The sequence below is a fragment of the Dreissena polymorpha genome, chromosome 5 (assembly GCF_020536995.1).
Source record: "Dreissena polymorpha isolate Duluth1 chromosome 5, UMN_Dpol_1.0, whole genome shotgun sequence".
NCBI lineage: Eukaryota > Metazoa > Mollusca > Bivalvia > Myida > Dreissenidae > Dreissena > Dreissena polymorpha.
Window position 1 is genome coordinate 28516345 of NC_068359.1, and position 23079 is coordinate 28539423.

General features: G+C 37.8%; 1 protein-coding gene and 1 long non-coding RNA gene across 5 annotated transcripts in view; both read left to right on the forward strand.

The window, feature by feature from the left end:
- LOC127882128 (uncharacterized) overlaps positions 1-21536 on the forward strand; it is a 34176-nt gene extending 12640 nt beyond the window's left edge. For 2 of the 4 annotated variants that reach the window (XM_052430589.1, XM_052430590.1), the window contains exons 6-15: positions 1837-1946; positions 4504-4641; positions 5770-5900; positions 6526-6647; positions 8126-8286; positions 9315-10261; positions 11785-11821; positions 12538-12643; positions 13976-14058; positions 21175-21536. In XM_052430589.1, the coding sequence (XP_052286549.1) occupies positions 1837-1946; positions 4504-4641; positions 5770-5900; positions 6526-6647; positions 8126-8286; positions 9315-10261; positions 11785-11821; positions 12538-12643; positions 13976-14058; positions 21175-21276 (1937 nt within the window). In that variant the 3' untranslated portion in view covers positions 21277-21536. Of the gene's footprint in view, positions 1-1836; positions 1947-4503; positions 4642-5769; positions 5901-6525; positions 6648-8125; positions 8287-9314; positions 10262-11505; positions 11541-11784; positions 11822-12537; positions 12644-13975; positions 14147-15402; positions 15447-21174 lie in introns of those variants that run through there. The other 2 variants (XR_008050415.1, XR_008050416.1) reach the window with 2 other exon arrangements.
- LOC127882152 (uncharacterized) lies at positions 18236-20722 on the forward strand. The gene is made up of 3 exons (XR_008050427.1): positions 18236-18287; positions 18596-18639; positions 18816-20722. It is a non-coding gene; the product is annotated as an uncharacterized LOC127882152 (long non-coding RNA).
- Positions 21537-23079: the final 1543 nt, after the last annotated feature.

Genomic DNA, 23079 nt, shown 5'->3' on the forward strand with positions numbered 1-23079 from the left:
ATATAGTCGCCGCTTCGTCTGTCCGTGCGTGTGTGTGTGTGCGTCTGTCCGTCCGTGCACAATTTTTGTCTGGGCTATTTCTCAGCGACTAATGACCGGAATTCAATGAAACTTTATGGGAAGCTTTACTACCAAGAGAAGATGAAAATATTATCAGCGGGTTCTGGTCGGATGATTTTTCACAGAGTTATGGCCCTTTGAAATTTTCCATTAACTGTACATATAGTGCAATTCTTGTCCGGGCTATTTCTCAGCAACTAATGACCGGAATTCAATGAAACTTTACGGGAAGCTTCACTACCAAGAGGACATGTGCATATAATCAGCCAGTTCTGGTCGGATGATTTTTCACAGAGTTATGGCCCTTTGAAATTTTCCATTAACTGTACATATAGTGCAATTCTTGTCCGGGCTATTTCTCAGCAACTAATGACCGGAATTCAATGAAACTTTATGGGAAGCTTCACTACCAAGAGGAGATGTGCATATTATCAGCCGGTTGTGTGCGTCTGTCCGTCCGTGCACAATTTTTGTCTGGGCTATTTCTCAGCAACTAATGACCGGAATTCAATGAAACTTTATGGGAAGCTTAACTACCAAGAGAAGATGAGAATATTATCAGCGGGTTCTGGTCGGATGATTTTCACAGAGTTATGGCCCTTTGAAATTTTCCATTAACTGTACATATAGTGCAATTCTTGTCCGACTATTTCTCAGCAACTAATGACCGGAATTCAATGAAACTTTACGGGAAGCTTCACTACCAAGAGGACATGTGCATATTATCAGCCGGTTCTGGTCGGATGATTTTTCACAGAGTTATGGCCCTTTGAAATTTTCCATTAACTGTACATATAGTGCAATTCTTGTCCGGGCTATTTCTCAGCAACTAATGACCGGAATTCAATGAAACTTTATGGGAAGCTTCACTACCAAGAGGAGATGTGCATATTATCAGCCGGTTCTCGTCGGATGATTTTACACAGAATTATGGCCCTTTGAAATTTTCTATAAACTGTACATATAGTGCAATTCTTGTCCGGGCTATTTCTCCCCAACTACTGACTGGAATTCAATGAAGCTTTATGGGAAGCTTAACTACCTTGAGGAGATCCGCATGTTATTTGTGGGTTCTAGTTAGATGATTTATTTAGAGAGTTATGGCCCTTTGAAATTTTTAAGTTGCTAAACCATCCATCGTATTATTTTGTCCGAAGTTATGCCCCTCAAGACGTTACCTTTTATCTGAATATATAGGGCAATATTGTTACAAAAAAACACTTTGGGGAGCATCACCCGTCACCGACGGTTTCTTGTTTTTCAGGACAAGCTGGTCATTTCACAGGACATGTTATTTAATAAATATCAACAATTGTTACTGTAGATTGTGCATGTGTTTAATGCCTTATAATTGCTTTCCCTGTGGCTGAATTGATAATGGAACTACATTATTCTACTTTAAGTGCCTTACTGTTCTAGAAAATTACCCTCAAAAACCAATTAGCTATATGGTGTCTGCCTTGAAATGAAAATGAATGTTAATATAGTTTTCATGACAGTGCTATTTACTTTTATGATCTGGGAGAATGGGGCTTAAATCATGTGCATAAAGTATCTTCCCAGATTAGCCTGTGTAGTCCACGCAGGCTTATTAGGGATGACACTGCCTGCTTTTGTGGAAATGTTCATTTGCAGAAAGTTTCTTCTAAACAAAAAAACAGTCTAGGTGGAATGTGTTGTACCAGACTGCACAGGCTAATCTTGGATTAGCCAATGCATTAAGCCCCATTTTCCCAGAGCGAGGCTCACATGTAAATACATATCAATGCTGTTAAGTGACAGAGAGGCTTGAAGAGTCTAGCACAAGAATCCTGAAGGCCCTGCAGAAAGATGAGAAGAACGAACACATGGCTCAGATCAACGCTCTCAAAAAGGAAATTGAGATGGTATCATGTTCTGTTTAAAGTTTAAAGTTTGTTGAGTCACTGCAGTATTTTTTTTTACTTTTTTCTTTATAACAAATTGAATTAACTATTTATTTATTTTTATTCTTTAAGAAACTCTTTGCACAATTATTGTTTACACTGAACTATTTATCAAATGTCTAACATTATTATATTAAAGCTCTGCTCATTGTTATATGAAACCTGTCTTTAAAAAAACACACATTTTTACATCAGTTGAGAAGTGACTACTGTACAAAGTACATACGGGTTATATATTTTGGCTATTGCAGATACTTGGTTAGAGGTTTTGAATCTGAAGGACATGTCAAAAACTGATACACTATTATATTTTTAAAAGGACCAATATCTTTCAATACTTTATAAGAAAATGATTATGTATATAACCCAAATGTCTTGTTTTAGCAAATTATTTATTTGTATACTTTAAAATAATAAATAGTTGTTGCTGGGTATCATTGTTGACATAGAAAATATAGCAATATTAGTAAAAATGTTTTAAATGGAATGTACTGAAGTACTGCTATGCAAACTTTTACTAATGCTACTCTAATTTGTTGTAAAAATCTTATTGAAGTGTGCAATTTCTTTACATGTGATTGTATTTTAAAAAAACATGATATGGGAACACCTCTGGAGGGCTGCTTGTGGGGGGCCTCCTGGATAATCATGTCCGCTCAATAACTCAGACAGTGTAATTTAATCATCATGAAACTTGGCGAGAATGCTTATGGACATACTAGTAATATCTTGACACAGTTTGCTTAAATCACTTAAGAATTATGGCCTTTGACTTTAAAAAAAAATTGCAAAATTTGCCTTTTCCGCTCTTCAGTTCAGACAGTTTGAATCAGTTAGTAAAACACAGTGATAATGTTTGTGGGCATGTGTGCATTTGGAAGTTAATGAGGTCCTTCTGTGCCTGAGGCTGCATTATGCAAGGATATCCCAGCACAAGATTTAGGTGTGAAACGCATGTACCAACCAGACAGCTAGCCATGTTCATGGGCATAATTTCTCGAATAAGATTCATAAAGTTATAAAGTCAGGTCAATTCAACCTTTCCATCTCTTGCTCAAATAGTTTAAAGTAAATCATAATGAAACTTGGTGATATTGTTTGTCGACATATTATCTCAGCCAAGCTCCTTATCCTGCTTGTCCAGCTTTGGCACATGAGGCACTTATGAATTTTTGCCTGACGGAATCATAAAAATTTATTCTACAAAATTAACTTGTCCCAGCTTCTTCTTCATGAAGTACCTGTTAACACTTTTCCAATTGAGGAAAAATTACCAAATTCCCTAAAACCGTCTAAAAAACATTTCAAAAAGGTGATCAAGTTGCCTCAATTTCATTTGAAAGCGCGTTATCTGCCTGTGAACAATTAAACTGAGCACTCAAGGGGAACATTTCAAACAAAAGTAAGAATATTTAAATTGGTTTGTGCAAGTAAGTATACAGCAATTAAAGGACCCATTATTCCTAATCTAAAGATTCCACAAAACGAAATTTCCAAATTTCATTGTTTTTCACTCTTATTTTCCCAATATGGACAGCGCCAGTACTTTTCCCAATTTGGTAAAACAAATTGCTGTGTTAACCCATAAACTCAACTAGTTTTAATCATATCATCATCAAACTTGGGCAAAATTTTGGAAGACAAAATTTTGGCGATTTTGATCACAGCCAGATTGCTTAAAAGACTTCTAATAATAATGTAAAATGTGTTTTATTAAAGTGATATTATGGGCATTTTTTACTGTTGAATTCAGCTGAAGAAAATTAACAGGTCAAAAGAGTAAGTTAAAATGTGGTTACTGACCAATTATCTGCAACTCATCTTGCTACCAGTTGTTTATAAAAATATATATTTTATATTATATATTTTACGTGACCCACCCAGTCCTGTAAGCCGAAATGATCCGTAAAACAAAAAGGTGTCTTTGTGTCGTATAAACGAATCTGCACTAAAACTAAATTTAGGTTCACATTGTACATGCGTGATCAGTTGTCAAACGAAAGTACTTTTGATATTCAAATGCATTATTTTTCTCTTTCCGGGATATTGTTTTAGTATGTTGATGCTGCATTAACAAATATAAGTGTATATGAAGTGAAAACACACAAAAAAAACAACGGTTGCGATAGACACCTATAAACTGTTAGATGCCCATTATATCACTTTAATGTTGTTCATAGTAACGCAATCTTCAACTATGCGTATCTTTGCGAGTAAACTCTTGTTTTGAAAGCATATATGAAAAAAAGCTAGCATTGCATATGTGTTTATCTTAACTATTCCGAAAAAAATATTGATCTTAACACAGTGGGAATACTAAGCATTGTTTTAATATCTGCCTCTATATAGAGGTAATATAATTGAATATAATATGACAAAGTAGCCAACAAGGGGGTACCTTACAATTATGTGAAAGATTTACACCCATTTATATCAATTGTGTTCTCAATAAAAAATGTCAATGAGAGGATTATTGTAAGCAAAAAAACTTCAGACACCAAACAATTTGTCGTTGTAGAAAGATGAGCATATTCGAGAACTTATTCAGCAGAAAGATCAGCTGAACTCCTCAGCTATGGAAAGCCTTTCTAGCTCTTTGGAAGCCGTTAAAGGTTTGTTCCTGCAACAACAAACACAGGCTGAAAAGAAACTTCAGGTAAATTGATCTTCTGCTATTATGCTTCTGTTAACCATGTTTAATCTCCAACTTGTGTGCATATTAGCCTATCAGAGCTTATTACAACTTAAAATAATTGCCCACAGTGTGTCTGACAATTGGATAATATTGCCTTTGTTATAGTACTAAAATTTATTAAATGAACTTTAGAAGAAACATGTCTTGTTTTACATCAAAAACATCATTAAACATGACAAACACTGTAAATACAAATACAATTTTTGTATCTTTTAAAAAGGGAAAATATGCAGGTTTCTTTTGGCATTGATGGCAGTGACAGTGATTTGTATATGATAAAAGTTTGTTTACGCAATGTTACTGTACAGTGAAGGGAACAAATGTTTTAATAACTTAACCCTTTACCACTTAAATACGTATTTTGACACATTTTTAGCCCTTCAGAAAATTTAATTTAATTAAAGACCTTTCTTAATAGATTTCAGTTTTAAAGGCTTCATTTCCAACCCTTAGATACTGATGAGCAGCAAACATCATAAAACCTGAACAGACTGCGAGTTACTTGCAGGCTGTTCTGGTTTTATGCTGTTTGCACATAGCCATTTTCACTTTGCTTCTGAGAGGGAAAGAGTTGAGCACTGCAATTTACAGCTAGTCGTAACTTGTTCTGTTTTTTTAAGTTATTTGACAAAAAAGGGAATTTGACAAAGAACATGTGTTTTAAATTCTGCAATTTTGATTAATGCAGGTGAATATGCAGCTGCATTATTAAGCCTCAGCTGTTTGTATTAGCATTAACAATTTGCTGGTTGTTAATTAAATGGTAAACCTTACTCTACTGAACATTGCCTAAATATTGTATAAGTCTGGTTAGCTCAGTTTGTAGAGAATTTGATCACAAATCCTAGGTTCGATTCCAAGCTGTGCCAAATCACTTTTGTGTGCATTGGCCACAAAACTTTTTATTCAAGTAGGGTAGTTGTGAGTTACTGGCATTAGTACAGTATATGCACTTAGTACTGGTAAACCAGATGACCCAGGAAAAGTCTGAGTAGGTAAACCTGAGGTTAACTGCGTGATATGACTGAAATACTGTTGAAAACAGCAAACAATCCAAATAAATAAACTAACAACTAATGTCAATTTCAGAGAATGTTGGACTTGAGTGAGGAACATTTGCAGTCGGCAAAGGAGTTTGAGACTTGCCAGAGACAGGGCAACAAACACATCCAGGAAGTGAAGTATACCGCACAGAGACACGCCCAAGACTTGGACAAGCGGTACATTTTGTTATTTACTGGTACTTTTTTTTTAAAAAGGCATCTCAGCTAGGGCTATGGCTTAAGTATTGTGCTGTTAACAGATTTTTAAACTAAAAACTTTTATTTTGATTATTTCTTGTTCTCTTTGCTTGCATCAAACTTGAAGTTAGATTATGTACAGGTCTCAGACTGCATATGTGATTTGAAACTGATTAGCATAAATATTTTTAAGAGATGTTTGGGTGATTGAACTTACTTTAATTACCGGGATAAAATATGAATTCATATTATCCTTTTAACTAGAGTTTAAAAGAAAATCCCAAGATTTTGCCTAAAACAAAATCAATAAAAAGTCCTATATTTGTGTTGGGAACATTGATTTATTGTAGAATTCTCTGGGCAACTAAGCTGTCAGCCTGCTACAGGTCTCAGTGGTATAGTGGATATGGTGTCTGCTTAGTGATCAGGAGGTCCCAAGTGTAATCCTTACTCTGGGGGCATTCTCACAATTTTCTCCCAAGACACAAAGTACTGGTACAAAATGACTGTAGCGCCACAATAAGCCTAAGCCTTTACATGCTTTCTAAAATAAAAAAGGTCTTAACCTAACAAGCCTACTAATTGATGTGTTTGGTTGCCGCAGGTTGGCTGATGAACTCTTGATGCTGCGAGACGACTTGGAGAGACAGAAACGAGACCTCGAAGGTTTTTTCCAAGCGCAAATTCTAACCATGCACCTAAAGCATGAGCAACGAATTTTAAAAGGTTATTAGAACATTTAGCTTCTGATCAACAGCATGGTACTCTAAAACTAGGTCATGCTTATCTGAACAAATGCACTTTTGAAACCAGATCACAACCGCTGTTTCGGAAGAAGTTTTTGGAGTTAGGACTCGGAGAGTTTCCACCGCATGTGTCCATATTTCCTCATTTCTTTTAGAAAAACCACTAATACACAATTGGTTATTGTTTAAAGAAATATATTTGCAATGAGATCAAAGGATATTATTATTAGGGACTTTGATATTAAAATAAAAATATTAACTTCCTTTTGTACAATCTTCGGATGTGGCACACCACGTCCGTTAAAGCATTCTTGAATAAGCATTACAAAGCATTCTCTGTTATTTTCTGTGGTTAACCTTTATGTGTTATTAAGCACATTCGCTATTATGATAATATACATTTATTTTATTTTGTGGTGTCTCAGTAATTAAATTAATTCTGTTTTCATAACATTCAATAAACACGTCTTCTTTAAACAGATGATATTGCTCATGGAAGATATTTCAGACATAGTCATGCATTAATAATAATTTTAAAGTTTTGTATTCAAGTCATGAACACAATTGACTTACAATCCGTTTTCAAACAAAAAACAAACATAAAAATGAGTGACATGTGTAAGTAATTTTTAAAAGAAATTCTACTTACCTTTCATTAGCATGGTTTCCCGGAGTTGAAAGAAGGAAATAATTTGAGTGTGATCATTTCAAATGTTCGGCTACCGGTAAAATTTAATAAAGGGACTGAATAAAATTAAGATTTAATAAAACAATTGTCATAGATTCAAAAAATAATGTAGGCATTATATTCAACCAAGCAAAATAATTCTCCTGACAGAGAAAAGGTGATAAAATGAGTTTGTTGATTAATAATGGTTTAAGGAATATAAAGCGTTTGTAATGCCTCTGATGGAAAATTTGGCACTTATATGTAATACCGTAATTGCGTCGTCTTTCATTCCACATTCAAAAGCATGCTTGGAATAGTGGTAATGCATTACTTTTTGCTAATAGAGGTCGCGGGTTCAAACCCCAGTGCAGGCACATTTTTTAATTTAACTTTTTTTCTTGTAATTGTAAGCAAAACTATTTCAAATATTGCAGTTGTTAGAAAATTTATTAAATGACCTTTTCAGTCTTGTCAGTTTCCCACAACTGACTATTCAGCAATATAACCAAAAGTGTTGCTAACTTATATGATATTTGTATATGCACGATTTCTCCTAGTTAAAATCATCACAAACCTTTGTTCACAGTTATAATTATAAATTTATTTATTGCCTTGAATTTTCAATTTACGAGAAAATTAAACCACCATGTAATATTTATTTATTGCCTTGAATTTTCAATTTATGAGAAAATTAAACCACCATGTAATGAAAGTTGTCTCCTAATAATTTAAATGCATTTTTGAATTGTGATTCCTATTTTTAATGCACTGATAACTGGATGATTTAGGGGTAGCAGACAGTTTGCAGCACCTGCCTGCAGTAAGTGTGGACTCAGTAGGACAGGCCTCTGTCCTAAGAGACATCTGTAGGACTCAACAGAAAGAGCTAGAGAAGTACATCAAGACTCAGTCGTCTGAACTGAACAGGCATTTCCTTAAGGAAAACAAGGTGAACAATAAACATTTAAAGCTTCCTTACTTTCTAGGAAAGTGAATGGAAAACGTTACTAATAGCGCATTAAAAAAAATATGACCAATGAAACAATAAAAGTTTCAAAACTTTCCTTTGTAAAGACTAGAAAAACTAATTTTAAAGCATGGTCCATTGAATAAAACTACCTTAAAATATTGAACTGATAAGAAACTGAAGTATCTGTACACTTAAAGTTTGTTGCAAAATAGTTCATTAATAAATGTTTAAACTTGATTTAATTTTCAGATATTTACACTAATTAAATCTCAGAGTAACAGTTTTTTTAATTGTATAAAGAAATCTTATGGTTGAACTTAACATTATAATGAACAAAGCATTTCTGAAAAGAGGTTAATTTGTAGTATCCAAACTAATTTAAACTGATTTGTCTGATCATCTGGGTTTATTATGCTATATACACTATGCCTATTAAAATCATGTCATATATATTATTGTTGAATGATGCTCTGTTTTTTCTTAGATCTTTCTCCAGACATATATTATTAACCAGTCATACTACCATATCAATTTGAGTCGCGCTTTGGGAAGACGGGATTAATGCATGTACATAAAGTTTTGTCCCAGATTAGCCTGTACAGTCCGCTCAGGCAAACAAGGGACGACACTTGCTGCCTAAATTGGATTTTTGCTAAGATTAGAGACTTCCTTTGAATGAAAAATACCATACAATCGGAAAGTGTTGTCCCAGATTGGCCTGTGTTGACTACACAGGCATATCTGGGACCACACTTTATGCATATGTATTAAGCCCCATTTTTCCAGAGTGGTCGAGGCTGATTTATTTAAATTTAGGTGCTATGCTAACGATGAAGTGGACATTGAAATAGTATTGCGGTCAAAAGAGAATAGCCTTGATCCCCACGCAATGAGCTGTCTCAAGACCTTTTCAAGGGCTTAAATATACAAGCCTAAAGCTTTCAATTCAGTCTGACTTATAATAAAGGTTTAAAATTCAACCAACTATTGTGTTTTTGTTTTTTTAGGAACTATTTCAAAGGCAGCAAAAGGACATGAAAACTAAAATAGAATCCAAACTGGAAATTTTGGACTCTAATCAGAAGCAACTTTCCTCTGAAACAAAGACTTATTTCGAAGATATCAAGCAAACATTGGAGACCAAGGTGCTTCCCTGGCAGAACAATGATATTGTTCCCAAGAAGATTCAAGAGCAACTGAATGAGCTTTATGACAAACACCAGGCCGAGATACATAGACTGGAATCTGAGATGGAAAAACAAAGAAAACAGAGCCTTGAAGTGCGGACAAGAACAGTTAACAAGCCAGAAGATGAAGGCAGTATGCAGAATGACGTGTTTAAACTTTCCAATGTGTATGATTTCAATGAAGCTGATATGGACTCCAACAGAAAAAACGTTGTAAGGTCAGGCACAATATTCAATAATAAAGGTCGAGGATTTCTGTCGCCCCGCCCCCCACAAGGCAAGTGGAATAGCCGCACGTTGTTTGGCAGAGCCAACCCATCCCCATCTCCAGTTGCCACTGTGTTTCCTCAAAGGCAGCTGCGTAATGAAGGTGTTGAAAACGCTAGCACTTCTTTACAGCAAATGCCCTTTGAAGACAGGGACAGAATAATGTCCTTACAGGCCTCTGTTAATCCTTCAGCAAATAATGGAGGGGCAGCAGATGACAGTCATACAAACAGCTTGCTGTTAAGTACATCTGCTGCTACTGTTACAAAGTCGAAACCTGGAAGGAAACGGGGTGGTAAAAGGAAGAAAAAAAAGCAAGAAAAGAATGGTCCTCCACAATCTAAAATGATGGAAGCAGCAAGGGCGACTGAGCAGGAACGCAACCAGTTGGTGAAAGTGAGCAGCAAACCTTTGGATGTTTTTGCTTTCCATGATCCCACCTCACCTCCTCCTAGAGTAATGAAGTCAAATAGAGAAAGTTACAACGGCAAAAGTGAACGGTAAACGATTTCAGAGTGATTATTGCAAATATTTCATTTGTTTATCTTGTGTGTTTCTTTCTAATGTTTTGTTGTAAAAAAATTAGTACAGAACCATTTGAGCTCATATTATTAATGCAATGTGAGTTGCTCTTCAGGAAAACAGGTCTTAATGCACATGCTTTAAGTATGGTCTCAGATTAGCTTGTGCAGTCGGCATATCAGGGATCACATTTTCCGCTTTTTTGGAATTTTCATTTTAAGGACGTCTCTTCTAAACAAAAATCTAGTCTAGGCAAAAATTGTCGTCCCTAATAAGCCTGTGCAGACTGCTAATATGTGACAACACTTTACACTTGTGCATTAAAGGGACCTTTTCACAGATTTTGGCATGAATTGAAGTTTGTCATTAAAGGCTTTATATTGATAAATGTAAACATTTGATCTAACAAGCTCCAGCAACAAGTAAAAATAATTTAAAGGAAGAAATAAAAGTAACCCTCAACTCGAACCACTGACCCCTTAAGTAAAAGTCTAACACTTAGACCACTCGGCCATCCATACTCTTACAGTGAGTTATCTATTTTATAATTTATTTAAGCAATCCTCGTAGAGTCACAAAATATAACGACAACACAAATTATTCAATCTTTTAATGTTGCAACGCTTTATACTTTTTATAGGTTTTAAATCGTCAAAAAGATGCCTATCATGGATATTTTAGAGCATGGTGAATGTTCAGTATTACTGTTTCCTCACAAATATCATAACTATAACAAAAATTTGCGATTGTAAAACATATTTCAATTTTGTCAATTTACCAAAACATGAAAAGGTCCCTATAAGCCTGGTTTTCCGCTAGTGCAGCTCATGTTATTGTTATAATGAATATGAATAAAATCTTTTTCCCAGAAATGCACATGCACGGTTAAAGGGGCCTTTTCACACTTTGGTAAATTGACAAAATTAAACAAAATTGTTTCAGATTCGCATGTTTTCATTTTAGTTATGATTTTTGTGAGGAAACATTAATACTGAACATATACCATGCTCTAAAATAGCCATTATATGCATCTTTTGACGATTTAAAAACCTAAATAATATAAAGCGTTGCAACGCGAAACGATTGAATAATTTGGAGAGTTCTGTTGTTGTCATTATATTTTGTTAAACTACGAGGATTGCTTATATAAAGTACAAAATTCATACTTCATTGTATAAGCACAGATGGCCGAGTTGTCTAAGTGATAGACTTTTTACTCCAGGACTCCAGGGGCCAGTGGTTGGAGCCCAGTTGAGGGTTAGTTTTTTTTATTTTATTCTTCATTTCTAATCAGAGCAATTAAGATCCAATGTTACCATTTATCAATATAAGGCATTTACTGGCAAACTTCAATACATGCTGAAATCTGTGAAAAGGCCTCTTTAAGTAGTCAAAAACAAATGTAGCTTTTACTAAAGGATGAAAGCATTGTTAATGTTTATAATTGACTTCTTATTATCCATGTTTTTCCTACTGTTTACTTTATCATCATGTATTACAGGGACTCTGATAACTCATGGACTTCTGCTTATAAAGATGTGAGTAACAAAAGCCTTTCCTGAAATTGACAAAAGGATACTTGATAAACAAGTTAGCTTAGAATATAATGTCTAATTAGTTCATTTATTTTCTGTTTAAGATAAAATATAAAGAAAAATCATTCCATGTTTTCCAGTTGCATGATATTTCTCATATAAGTTACCATTGTAAAGTTAAAAATTCTTGCAAATAGCTATGGTTCATCTTACTAACCTAGTTATATAATTAAAACAATTGTGTGGTTACAAAGGATTGTCAATTACAAATGCATGTGAATTTCAATTCTTTTTACATCCTTCTAAAACAATCAGAATGTACTTTCACAGCCCCTTTTGCTATCATTAACAATAACACATTATATGAATGTCAAGAGCATATTATAATTAAATGACATAGTCTGTATATATGTTTTTTTTTCCTACATGTATGCTGTATATAATTATAATTATAGAGACTGTCTCATAAATATGGTTAACAGATAACTTTGACACTATACTCACAGTAAATATGTAAGTTTATAATTAATAAATTAGTATGAATATGATATCATACTGTAATGGAACTCCATTCAGGGACTTTAAATTATTGTAATCGCTAATTGCTAAAAAACAGCATTTTTTGTTACTGAAAGCCCTAAAAGCATGTCAGTCTTTGTCCTTCTTTTGGCAATCAATGGAGGTCACCATTAACTACTGCACTGTTTTTTCATTTGAAGTCTGATGGAGATAGCAGTATGAATTCCTCACCGTCACTGTCTATTACTGAAATCTTCATACGAAGGAAGGTCCACACTGACAAAGCCAGAGTTACAGAAGATACAGGTACTAGTATTGGTCTGCTATTGGAAGTGAAACAGTTCCAAGCGAACTTTTCAGTATCAACCAATCCAGACTGTTCTGGACACACTACATCTGTAGGCTGCCCATTTCTGTTTATTAGTTTATTAAAATTAATACCAACGTCAATTTATAACAGATTCTGTTGTTATGTAAACATTGTTTACAGATTTATAAAGATGTTGTGTTGTCAATTGGATTAATTTAAAACAAGATGTTACCTGAGATAACAAGATATTATTGGGACAAATCTTCTGACCAAGTTTCATGAAGATCGGAAAATAAATGTGACCTCTAGAGTGTTAACAAGGTTTTACTATAGCCATATAAGGAAAAATGCTCCGCCCCCTGGCAGCCATGTTTTTCAACCAACAGGCATCATTTTTTAACTCGTCCAAGATATTATTGGGACAATAAATGTGGCCTCTAGAGTGTTAACAAGATTTTACTATAGCCATATAAGGAAAAATGTGCCAAGATATTATCGGGATGAATCCTCTGACCAAGTTTCATGAAGATCGGACAGTAAATGTGGCCTCTAGAGTGTTAAACAAGATTTTACTATAGCCATATAAGGAAAAATGCCCCGCCCCCAGGAAGCCATGTTTTTCAAGCAAACATAAGTATTTTCGAACTCATCCAAGATATAATTGAGACCAATCTTCTGACCAAATTTCATGAAGATTGGACAATGAATGTGGCCTCTAGAATGTTAACAAGGTTTTACTAAAGCTATATATAGCCATATAAGGAAAAATGCCCCGCCCCTGGTGGCCATGTTTTTAAAGCAACCAAAACCATTTTCGAACTCATCCAAGATATCATTGGGACAAATCTTCTGACCAAGTTTCATGATGATCGGAAAATAAATGTGGCCTCTAGAGTGTTAACAAGGATTTACTATAGCCATATAAAGAAAAATGCCCGGCCCCCTGGTGATCATGTTTTTCAACCAAAGGGCATCAGTTTTTAACTCGTGCAAGATATTATTGGGACAATAAATGTGGCCTCTAGAGTGTTAACAAGATTTTACTATAGCCATATAAAGGAAAAATATGCCCTGCCCCTTGGCAGCCATGTTTTTCAAGCAAACGTAACCATTTTCAAACTCGTCCAAGATATCATTGAGACCAATCTTCTGACCAAATTTCATGAAGATTGGACAATAAATGTGGCCTCTAGTTTGTTAACAAGGCAAATGTTGATGACGCACGACGGACAGAAGGCGATCACAAAAGCTCAGGTGAGCGAAAAATAAAATGTATGTTTATTCGAATGTTAATAAATAACAATGAACACAATTGTATTATCATTCAGGAGCAATTGTTCCCCCTGCAAGCTTCACCAATCTTGCAGAGATGTGCAGTACCAGCCTGGAAGTCTCCAGCATCTTGTCACAGGTATGTGTAGTACCAGCCTGGAAGTTTCCAGCATCTTGTCACAGGTATGTGTAGTACCAGCCTGGAAGTCTCCAGCATCGTGTCACAGGTATGTGCAGTACCAGCCTGGAAGTCTCCAGTATATTGTCCCAGGTATGTGCACTACCAGCCTGGAAGTCTCCAGCATCTTGTCATAGGTATGTGCAGTACCAGCCTGTAAGTCTCCAGCATCTTGTCACAGGTATGTGCAGTACCAGCCTGGAAGTCTCCAGAATCTTGTCACAGGTATGTGAAGTACCAGCCTGGACGTCTCCAGTATATTGTCACAGGTATGTGTAGTACCAGCCTGGAAGTCTCCAGTATCTTGTCACAGGTATGTGCAGTACCAGCCTGGAAGTCTCCAGAATCTTGTCACAGGTATGTGAAGTACCAGCCTGGAAGTCTCCAGTGTATTGTCACAGGTATGTGCAGTACCAGCCTGGACGTCTCCAGCATCTTGTCACAGGTATGTGTAGTACCAGCCTGGAAGTCTCCAGTATATTGTCACAGGTTTGTGTAGTACCAGCCTGGAAGTCTCCAGCATCTTGTCACAGGTATGTGTAGTACCAGTCAGGAAGTCTCCAGCATATTGTCACAGGTATGTGTAGTACCAGCCTGGAAGTCTCCAGAATCTTGTCACAGGTATGTGAAGTACCAGCCTGGAAGTCTCCAGTGTATTGTCACAGGTATGTGCAGTACCAGCCTGGACGTCTCCAGCATCTTGTCACAGGTATGTGTAGTACCAGCCTGGAAGTCTCCAGTATCTTGTCACAGGTATGTGTAGTACCAGCCTGGAAGTCTCCAGTATATTGTCACAGGTATGTGCAGTACCAGCCTGGAAGTCTCCAGCATCTTGTCACATGTATGTGAAGTACCAGCCTGGAAGTCTCCAGTATCTTGTCACAGGTATGTGTAGTACCAGCCTGGAAGTCTCCAGTATCTTGTCACAGGTATGTGCAGTACCAATCTGGAAGTCTCCAGTATCTTGTCACATGTATGTGCAGATGTGCAGTACCAGCCTGGAAGTCTCCAGTATATTGTCACAGGTATGTGCAGTACCAGTCTGGAAGTCTCCAGCATCTTGTCACAGGTATGTGCAGTACCAATCTGGAAGTCTCCAGTATCTTGTCACATGTATGTGCAGATGTGCAGTACCAGCCTGGAAGTCTCCAGTATCTTGTCACAGGTATGTGCAGTACCAGCCTTGAAGTCTCCAGCATCTTGTCACAGGTATTTGCAGTACCAGCCTGGAAGTCTTCAGCATCTTGCCACATGTATGTGCAGATGTGCAGTACCAGCCTTGAAGTCTCCAGCATCTTGTCACAGGTATGTGCAGTACCAGCCTGGAAGTCTCCAGCATCTTGTCACAGGTATGTGTAGTACCAGCCTGGAAGTCTCCAGTATCTTGTCACAGGTATGTGCAGTACCAGTCTGGAAGTCTCCAGAATCTTGTCACAGGTATGTGAAGTACCAGCCTGGAAGTCTCCAGTGTATTGTCACAGGTATGTGCAGTACCAGCCTGGACGTCTCCAGCATCTTGTCACAGGTATGTGTAGTACCAGCCTAGAAGTCTCCAGTATTTTGTCACAGGTATGTGTAGTACCAGCCTGGAAGTCTCCAGTATCTTGTCACAGGTATGTGCAGTACAAGCCTAGAAGTCTCCAGTATTTTGTCACAGGTATGTGTAGTACCAGCCTGGAAGTCTCCAGTATATTGTCACAGGTATGTGTAGTACCAGCCTGGAAGTCTCCAGTATATTGTCACAGGTATGTGTAGTACCAGCCTGGAAGTCTCCAGTATATTGTCACAGGTTTGTGTAGTACCAGTCTGGAAGTCTCCAGCATCTTGTCACAGGTATGTGCAGTACCAGCCTGGAAGTCTCCAGCATCTTGTCACATGTATGTGCAGTACCAGCCTGGACGTCTCCAGTATATTGTCACAGGTTTGTGTAGTACCAGTCTGGAAGTCTCCAGCATCTTGTCACAGGTATGTGTAGTACCAGTCTGGAAGTCTCCAGCATCTTGTCACAGGTATGTGCAGTACCAATCTGGAAGTCTCCAGTATCTTGTCACATGTATGTGCAGATGTGCAGTACCAGCCTGGAAGTCTCCAGTATCTTGTCACAGGTATGTGCAGTACCAGCCTTGAAGTCTCCAGCATCTTGTCACAGGTATTTGCAGTACCAGCCTGGAAGTCTTCAGCATCTTGCCACATGTATGTGCAGATGTGCAGTACCAGCCTTGAAGTCTCCAGCATCTTGTCACAGGTATGTGCAGTACCAGCCTGGAAGTCTCCAGCATCTTGTCACTGGTATGTGCAGTACCAGCCTGGAAGTCTCCAGCATATTGTCACAGGTATGCGCAGTACCAGTCTGGAAGTCTCCAGCATCTTGTCACAGGTATGTGCAGTACCAGCCTGGAAGTCTCCAGAATCTTGTCAAAGGTATGTGAAGTACCAGCCTGGAAGTCTCCAGTATATTGTCACAGGTATGTGTAGTACCAGCCTGGAAGTCTCCAGCATCTTGTCACAGGTATGTGTAGTACCAGTCTGGAAGTCTCCAGCATATTGTCACAGGTATGTGTAGTACCAGCCTGGAAGTCTCCAGTATCTTGTCACAGGTACGTGCAGTACCAGCCTGGAAGTCTCCAGTATCTTGTCACAGGTATTTGAAGTACCAGCTTGGAAGTCTCCAGTATCTTGTCACAGGTATGTGCAGTACCAGCCTGGAAGTCTCCAAAATCTTGTCACAGGTATGTGAAGTACCAGCCTGGAAGTCTCCAGTGTTTTGTCACAGGTATGTGCACTACCAGCCTGGAAGTCTCCAGAATCTTGTCACAGGTATGTGAAGTACCAGCCTGGACGTCTCCAGTATATTGTCACAGGTATGTGTAGTACCAGCCTGGAAGTCTCCAGCATCTTGTCACAGGTATGTGCAGTACCAGGCTGGAAGTCTCCAGCATATTGTCACAGCTATGTGCAGTACCAGTCTGGCAGTCTCCAGCATCTTGTCACAGGTATGTGCAGTACCAGCCTGGAAGTCTCCAGAATCTTGTCACAGGTATGTGAAGTACCAGCCTGGAAGTCTCCAGTATATTGTCACAGGTATGTGTATAGTACCAGCCTGGAAGTCTCCAGCATCGTGTCACAGGTATGTGCAGTACCAGCCTGGAAGTCTCCAGTATCTTGTCACATGTATGTGAAGTACCAGCTTGGAAGTCTCCAGTATCTTGTCACAGGTATGTGGAGTACCAGCCTGAAGTCTCCAGCATATTGTCACAGGTATGTGCAGTACCAGCCTGGAAGTCTCCAGCATCTTGTCACAGGTATGTGCAGATGTGCAGTACCAGCCTGGAAGTCTCCAGTATCTTGTCACAGGTATGTGCAGTACTAGTCTGGAAGTCTCCAGCATCTTGTCACAGGTATGTGTAGTACCAGCCTGGAAGTCTCCAGCATCTTGTCACAGGTATGTGTAGTACCAGCCTGGACGTCTCCAGCATCTTGTCACAGGTATGTGTAGTACCAGCCTGGAAGTCTCCAGCATCTTGTCACAGGTATGTGCAGTACCAGCCTGGAAGTCTCCAGAATCTTGTCACAGGTATGTGTAGTACCAGCCTGGAAGTCTCCAGTATCTTGTCACAGGTATGTGCAGTACCAGTCTGGAAGTCTCCAGCATCTTGTCACAGGTATGTGCAGAACCAGTCTGGCAGTCTCCAGTATCTTGTCACAGGTATGTGCAGAACCAGTCTGGCAGTCTCCAGTATCTTGTCACAGGTATGTGCAGAACCAGTCTGGCAGTCTCCAGTATCTTGTCACAGGTATGTGTAGTACCAGCCTGGAAGTCTCCAGTATCTTGTCACAGGTATGTGCAGTACCAGTCTGGAAGTCTCCAGCATCTTGTCACAGGTATGTGCAGAACCAGTCTGGCAGTCTCCAGTATCTTGTCACAGGTATGTGCAGTACCAGTCTGGCAGTCTCCAGTATCTTGTCACAGGTATGTGTAGTACCAGTCTGGAAGTCTCCAGTATCTTGTCACAGGTATGTGCAGTACAAGTCTGGAACACTCCAGTATTTTGTCACAGGTATGTGCAGTACCAGTCTGGAAGTCTCCAGTATATTGTCCCAGGTATGTGCAGTACCAGTCTGGAAGTCTCCAGCATCTTGTCACAGGTATGTGCAGTACCAGCCTGGAAGTCTCCAGTATCTTGTCACAGGTATTTGCAGTACCAGTCTGGAAGTCTTCAGTATATTGTCACAGGTATGTGCAGTACCAGTCTGGAAGTCTCCAGCATCTTGTCACAGGTATGTGCAGTACCAGTCTGGAAGTCTCCAGTATCTTGCCACAGGTATGTGCAGTACCAGCCTGGAAGTCTCCAGTATCTTGTCACAGGTATGTGTAGTACCAGCCTGGAAGTCTCCAGTATCTTGTCACAGGTATGTGAAGTACCAGCCTGGAAGTCTCCAGTATATTGTCACAGGTATGTGTAGTACTAGCCTGAAAGTCTCCAGCATCTTGTCACAGGTATGTGCAGTACCAGTCTGGAAGTCTCCAGTATCTTGTCACAGGTATGTGAAGTACCAGCCTGGAAGTCTCCAGTATCTTGTCACAGGTATGTGTAGTACCAGCCTGGAAGTCTCCAGTATCTTGTCACAGGTATGTGAAGTACCAGCCTGGAAGTCTCCAGTATATTGTCACAGGTATGTGTAGTACCAGCCTGAAAGTCTCCAGCATCTTGTCACAGGTATGTGCAGTACCAGTCTGGAAGTCTCCAGTATCTTGTCACAGGTATGTGCAGTACCAGTCTGGAAGTCTCCAGTATCTTGGCACAGGTATGTGAATAACCAGCCTGGAAGTCTCCAGTATCTTGCCACAGGTATGTGCAGTACCAGCCTGGAAGTCTCCAGTATCTTGTCACAGGTATGTGAAGTACCAGCCTGGAAGTCTCCAGTATCTTGTCACAGGTATGTGCAGTACTAGTTAGCAGAATTCTGATCTGTTACAGAAATATACCCCACATCGTTGAAAATGTGTTTTGTTTTATGTGGCATGTGTCGATTAGTGTGTGTGTCCATATTAAGTTTTTGTGTTATAAATGCTTTTTGCGAGTATAAATGTTTGAATATGCCTTTTGAAACTCAACACAGATTTTTGTTTAGTACGATATGTTTTTAGTAGATTCCACTATATTCTATGTTAATCTGCACAAAGCATATTGTTTATTAACGTGAATTATTTGTTACATTTGTCTCTCTCATAACCAACAAAGTACGGGCATTGTTTTAAAAATAATACTATGTACTTTTTATACACCCGTATTATGTAAACATCCAAGCAGTGGAAAATATTTATCCAGAGCATAACTGTGTCTATGTCCAAGGTCAAGGTCACAATTATAGGTCAAAGGTCGAATGTCTGAAATTTGTCAGGAGCATAACATTGTCCAGCACACTGAGACGTTGTGCTGCGCTAAAGAACCAGGTCTATAAGTCAAGGTCAGAAGCCAAAATAGTGTTGAACAAATAAGAAATAACAAAATATGCAGAAGATACTACCATACTGAGTGGCAAACATTGTAACAAAGTTCCTTAGTCTAAGGTCAAGGTCACAATTTAAGGTCACAGGTCAAATAAAATAAACCTGGTCCAATTTATACTGACATCATTTTGACAATGACTATTGTTTCATTAATTTTTTAGCTTATGTATTCTAAAAAAGGATTTGTTTTTAAATTAACCAGTAGACTAGTTCTGTTTCCCTTATTTGTGCTTTCCATTAGCTGTTTCTTTAGTAGCTTTTTTCCCCTATTTGCGCTTTCCATTAGCTGTTTCTTCTTATTTGTGCCTTCCAGTAGCCTTTGTATGCCCCCGGATCGAATGATCGGGGGGTATATTGTTTTTGGCCTGTCTGTCTGTCATTCTGTCCCAAAACTTTAACCTAAAACTTTAACCTTGGTTAAAGTTTTGCAATATTTAATAACTTGCAATATTGAAGATAGCAACTTGATATTTGGCATGCATGTGTATCTCATTGAGCTGCACATTTTGAGTGGTGAAAGGTCAAGGTCATCCTTCATGGTCAAAGGTCAAATGTATGGCTTCAAAGCGGCGCAATAGGGGGCATTGTGTTTCTGACAAACACATCTCTTGTTTCCTTATGTGTACCTTCCAGTAGCCTTTTATTCCTTATTTGTGCATTCCATGAGTTGTTTTTCCCTTATTTGTGTCTTCCATGAGTTGTTTCTCCCTTATTTGTGCTTTCCATGAGTCGTTTTTCCCTTTTTTGTGTCTTCCGTGAGTTGTTTTTCCCTTATTTGTGTCTTCCGTGAGTTGTTTTTCCCTTATTTGTATCTTCTGTGAGTTGTTTTTCCCGTTATTTGTGCCTTCTAGTAGCCTTTTTATGCTCCCCCAAAATTTATTTTTGGGGGGAGCATATAGTCGCCGCTTCGTCTGTCCGTGTGTGTGTCTGTCTGTCCATCAGTGCACAATTTTGTCCGGGCTATTTCTCAGCAACTAATGACCAGAATTCAATGAAACTTTATGGGAAGCTTCACTACCAAGAAGAGATGTGCATATTATAAGCGGGTTCTGGTCGGATGATTTTTCACAGAGTTATGGCCCTTTGAAATTTTCTATAAAAAAAAAATCTTGTCCCCCCCCCCCCCCCCCCAACTACTGTGCAATTTTTGTCCGGGCTATTTCTCAGCAACTAATGACCGGAATTCAATGAAACTTTATGGGAAGCTTCACTACCAAGAGGAGATGTGCATATTATCAGCGGGTTCTGGTCGGATGATTTTTCACAGAGTTATGGCCCTTTGAAATTTTCTATAAAAAAACTATTGTCACCCCAACTACTGTGTCCTCAAGACGTTTCCTTTTATCTGAATATATAGTGCAATATTGTGACAAAAAAAACTTTGGGGAGCATCACCCGTTTCCGACGGTTTCTGGTTTCCTTAGTTGTGACTTTTATGAGTCATTTTATCCTTATTTGTGCCCTCCATTTGTTTTTCCCTTATTATCGCCTTGCATAAGTTTTTTTGTTTTCTTATTTGTTCCTTATCTTATTTGCTTCCCTTATTTGTGCCTTCCATTTTCCAGGAAGGGAGACAGGTGCGTCGCTCAACAGAGAAGCGCAGACTTTGTGACTATGATGGCGACGTATTCCAAATATTTCAAGCACAGAAACGTAGACGATATTAGCAACTGAACTTCCAACAGAAATATTTTACACTATTAGTAAATTATTAAACTGTTTTATTTTGTAATTAGCAAACATTTTTTCATTTACTTACTGACCACTTTTCCATAGTTCATTTTGTTGATTATGTAAAAATTGTTAAAAGTTTCAATAAATCTGTTATGTTTCTCCTAATCTCATATTGAAATTGTTATTTTGATCTAATTTTATTCTTTTAAAATTGTTATGCAAACAATGATTATTATAAAATAATTTGAAAACATTACGCATTTGTTAAATAAATTCCGGATTTTCGAAACTAAGAAGCATTAGAGTAGTCTCCCATTCGGGTAGGTATCGCTCACTTCCAGGCTGTTCGAAGTACACGGCGCAAAAAGTAAACAATGGGAAAATTCTATTGTTGTATGCCTGAGTGTCAAAATTGTTGGGGAAAAGTTGGCAGATATGGCAAGCCTGTAACGCTGCACAAATTGCCAAGTAATCATGCTACGAAAACCGCATGGATTAGAGCTATAAGCAGGCGAGATTGGAAGCCAAACGGGTAGGTATCATTAGTGTACCGACATCTTATATGTCGATGTAGGAGAAGTACACCATGTATATGGGAAGCAAAATTATTACAAACATTTTGTTTAGTATTAATCAGGTTATAAACTAATTAAATTTGGTTTACTATGGCCTAATTTGTTGACATTTTACACCATGATTTGCTAATCTTAAATTTGAATGATTAATTTGTGCAGATTGACATTGAATATTTATGTTACCGGACCACACCAATCTAAATATCAACAATCAGCTCCTCTATTCCATGAATGCCTGAAATTGTAATCTAATGAACTTAAATGGCATTTATAATAAAACCGTTTTCTTATTAATACAACATAGGGCTATTTGTTCTATATTGATTGGTACAATTTCAGTGGATTATACATCAACACCCTGCCCCACTGTATATTAAATTATTTGCCATGTTTCGCACAAACTAGCATTTTACATTTATCTCTGTGACAAATTTAAGGTGCTCTGTTTATTTTTTTTTCAGTATTAAGTTAAACCCTTTTGTGTATATTGATGTTGCAGATACATCAGGGTATGCTTTGATCATTTGTGGATGGAATTTGTCCAAACTCCAGGAACAGGAACAAGGTGCCAACAAAATACCTTGCGCAGAAGATCCTTTCTACCAAGAAAGTATAGACCTGTAAATCTCTAATAAAGGTGATTAATAGCTGTTTCAGCGTTTCAACCTATTTATGCCCCCCTTCGAAGAAGAGGGGGTATATTGCTTTGCTCATGTCGGTCTATCTGTCGGTCTGTCCGTCCACCAGGTGGTTGTCAGACGATAACTCAAGAACGCTTGTGCCTAGGATCATGAAACTTCATAGGTACATTGATCATGACTAGCAGATGACCCCTATTGATTTTGAGGTCACTAGGTCAAAGGTCAAGGTCACGGTGACTCAAAATAGTAAAATGTTTTTTTGAATGATAATTTTAGAATGCATACGCGGCCAACAGGGCACACTCTGAACAATATTACTGAAGCAACTGGTCTGTAATCCTAAATCTATAATTATCAGTCCAATGAAACATCATCCTTTTAGTAAAATACAGTGGATCAGTAAAAATATTATCAGAATATGAGAAATTTTTGTATATTAAATATTGTGTTAATGTTTAATTTTGTTGATTAATATTAATATAAGCAGGACAGGGGAGGTAATACACTACAGGGGAAACAAATGCAATAAGTTTAAATTTATTGTTACAGATTTGCCTCCCTTGTAATATATTTAAATTTT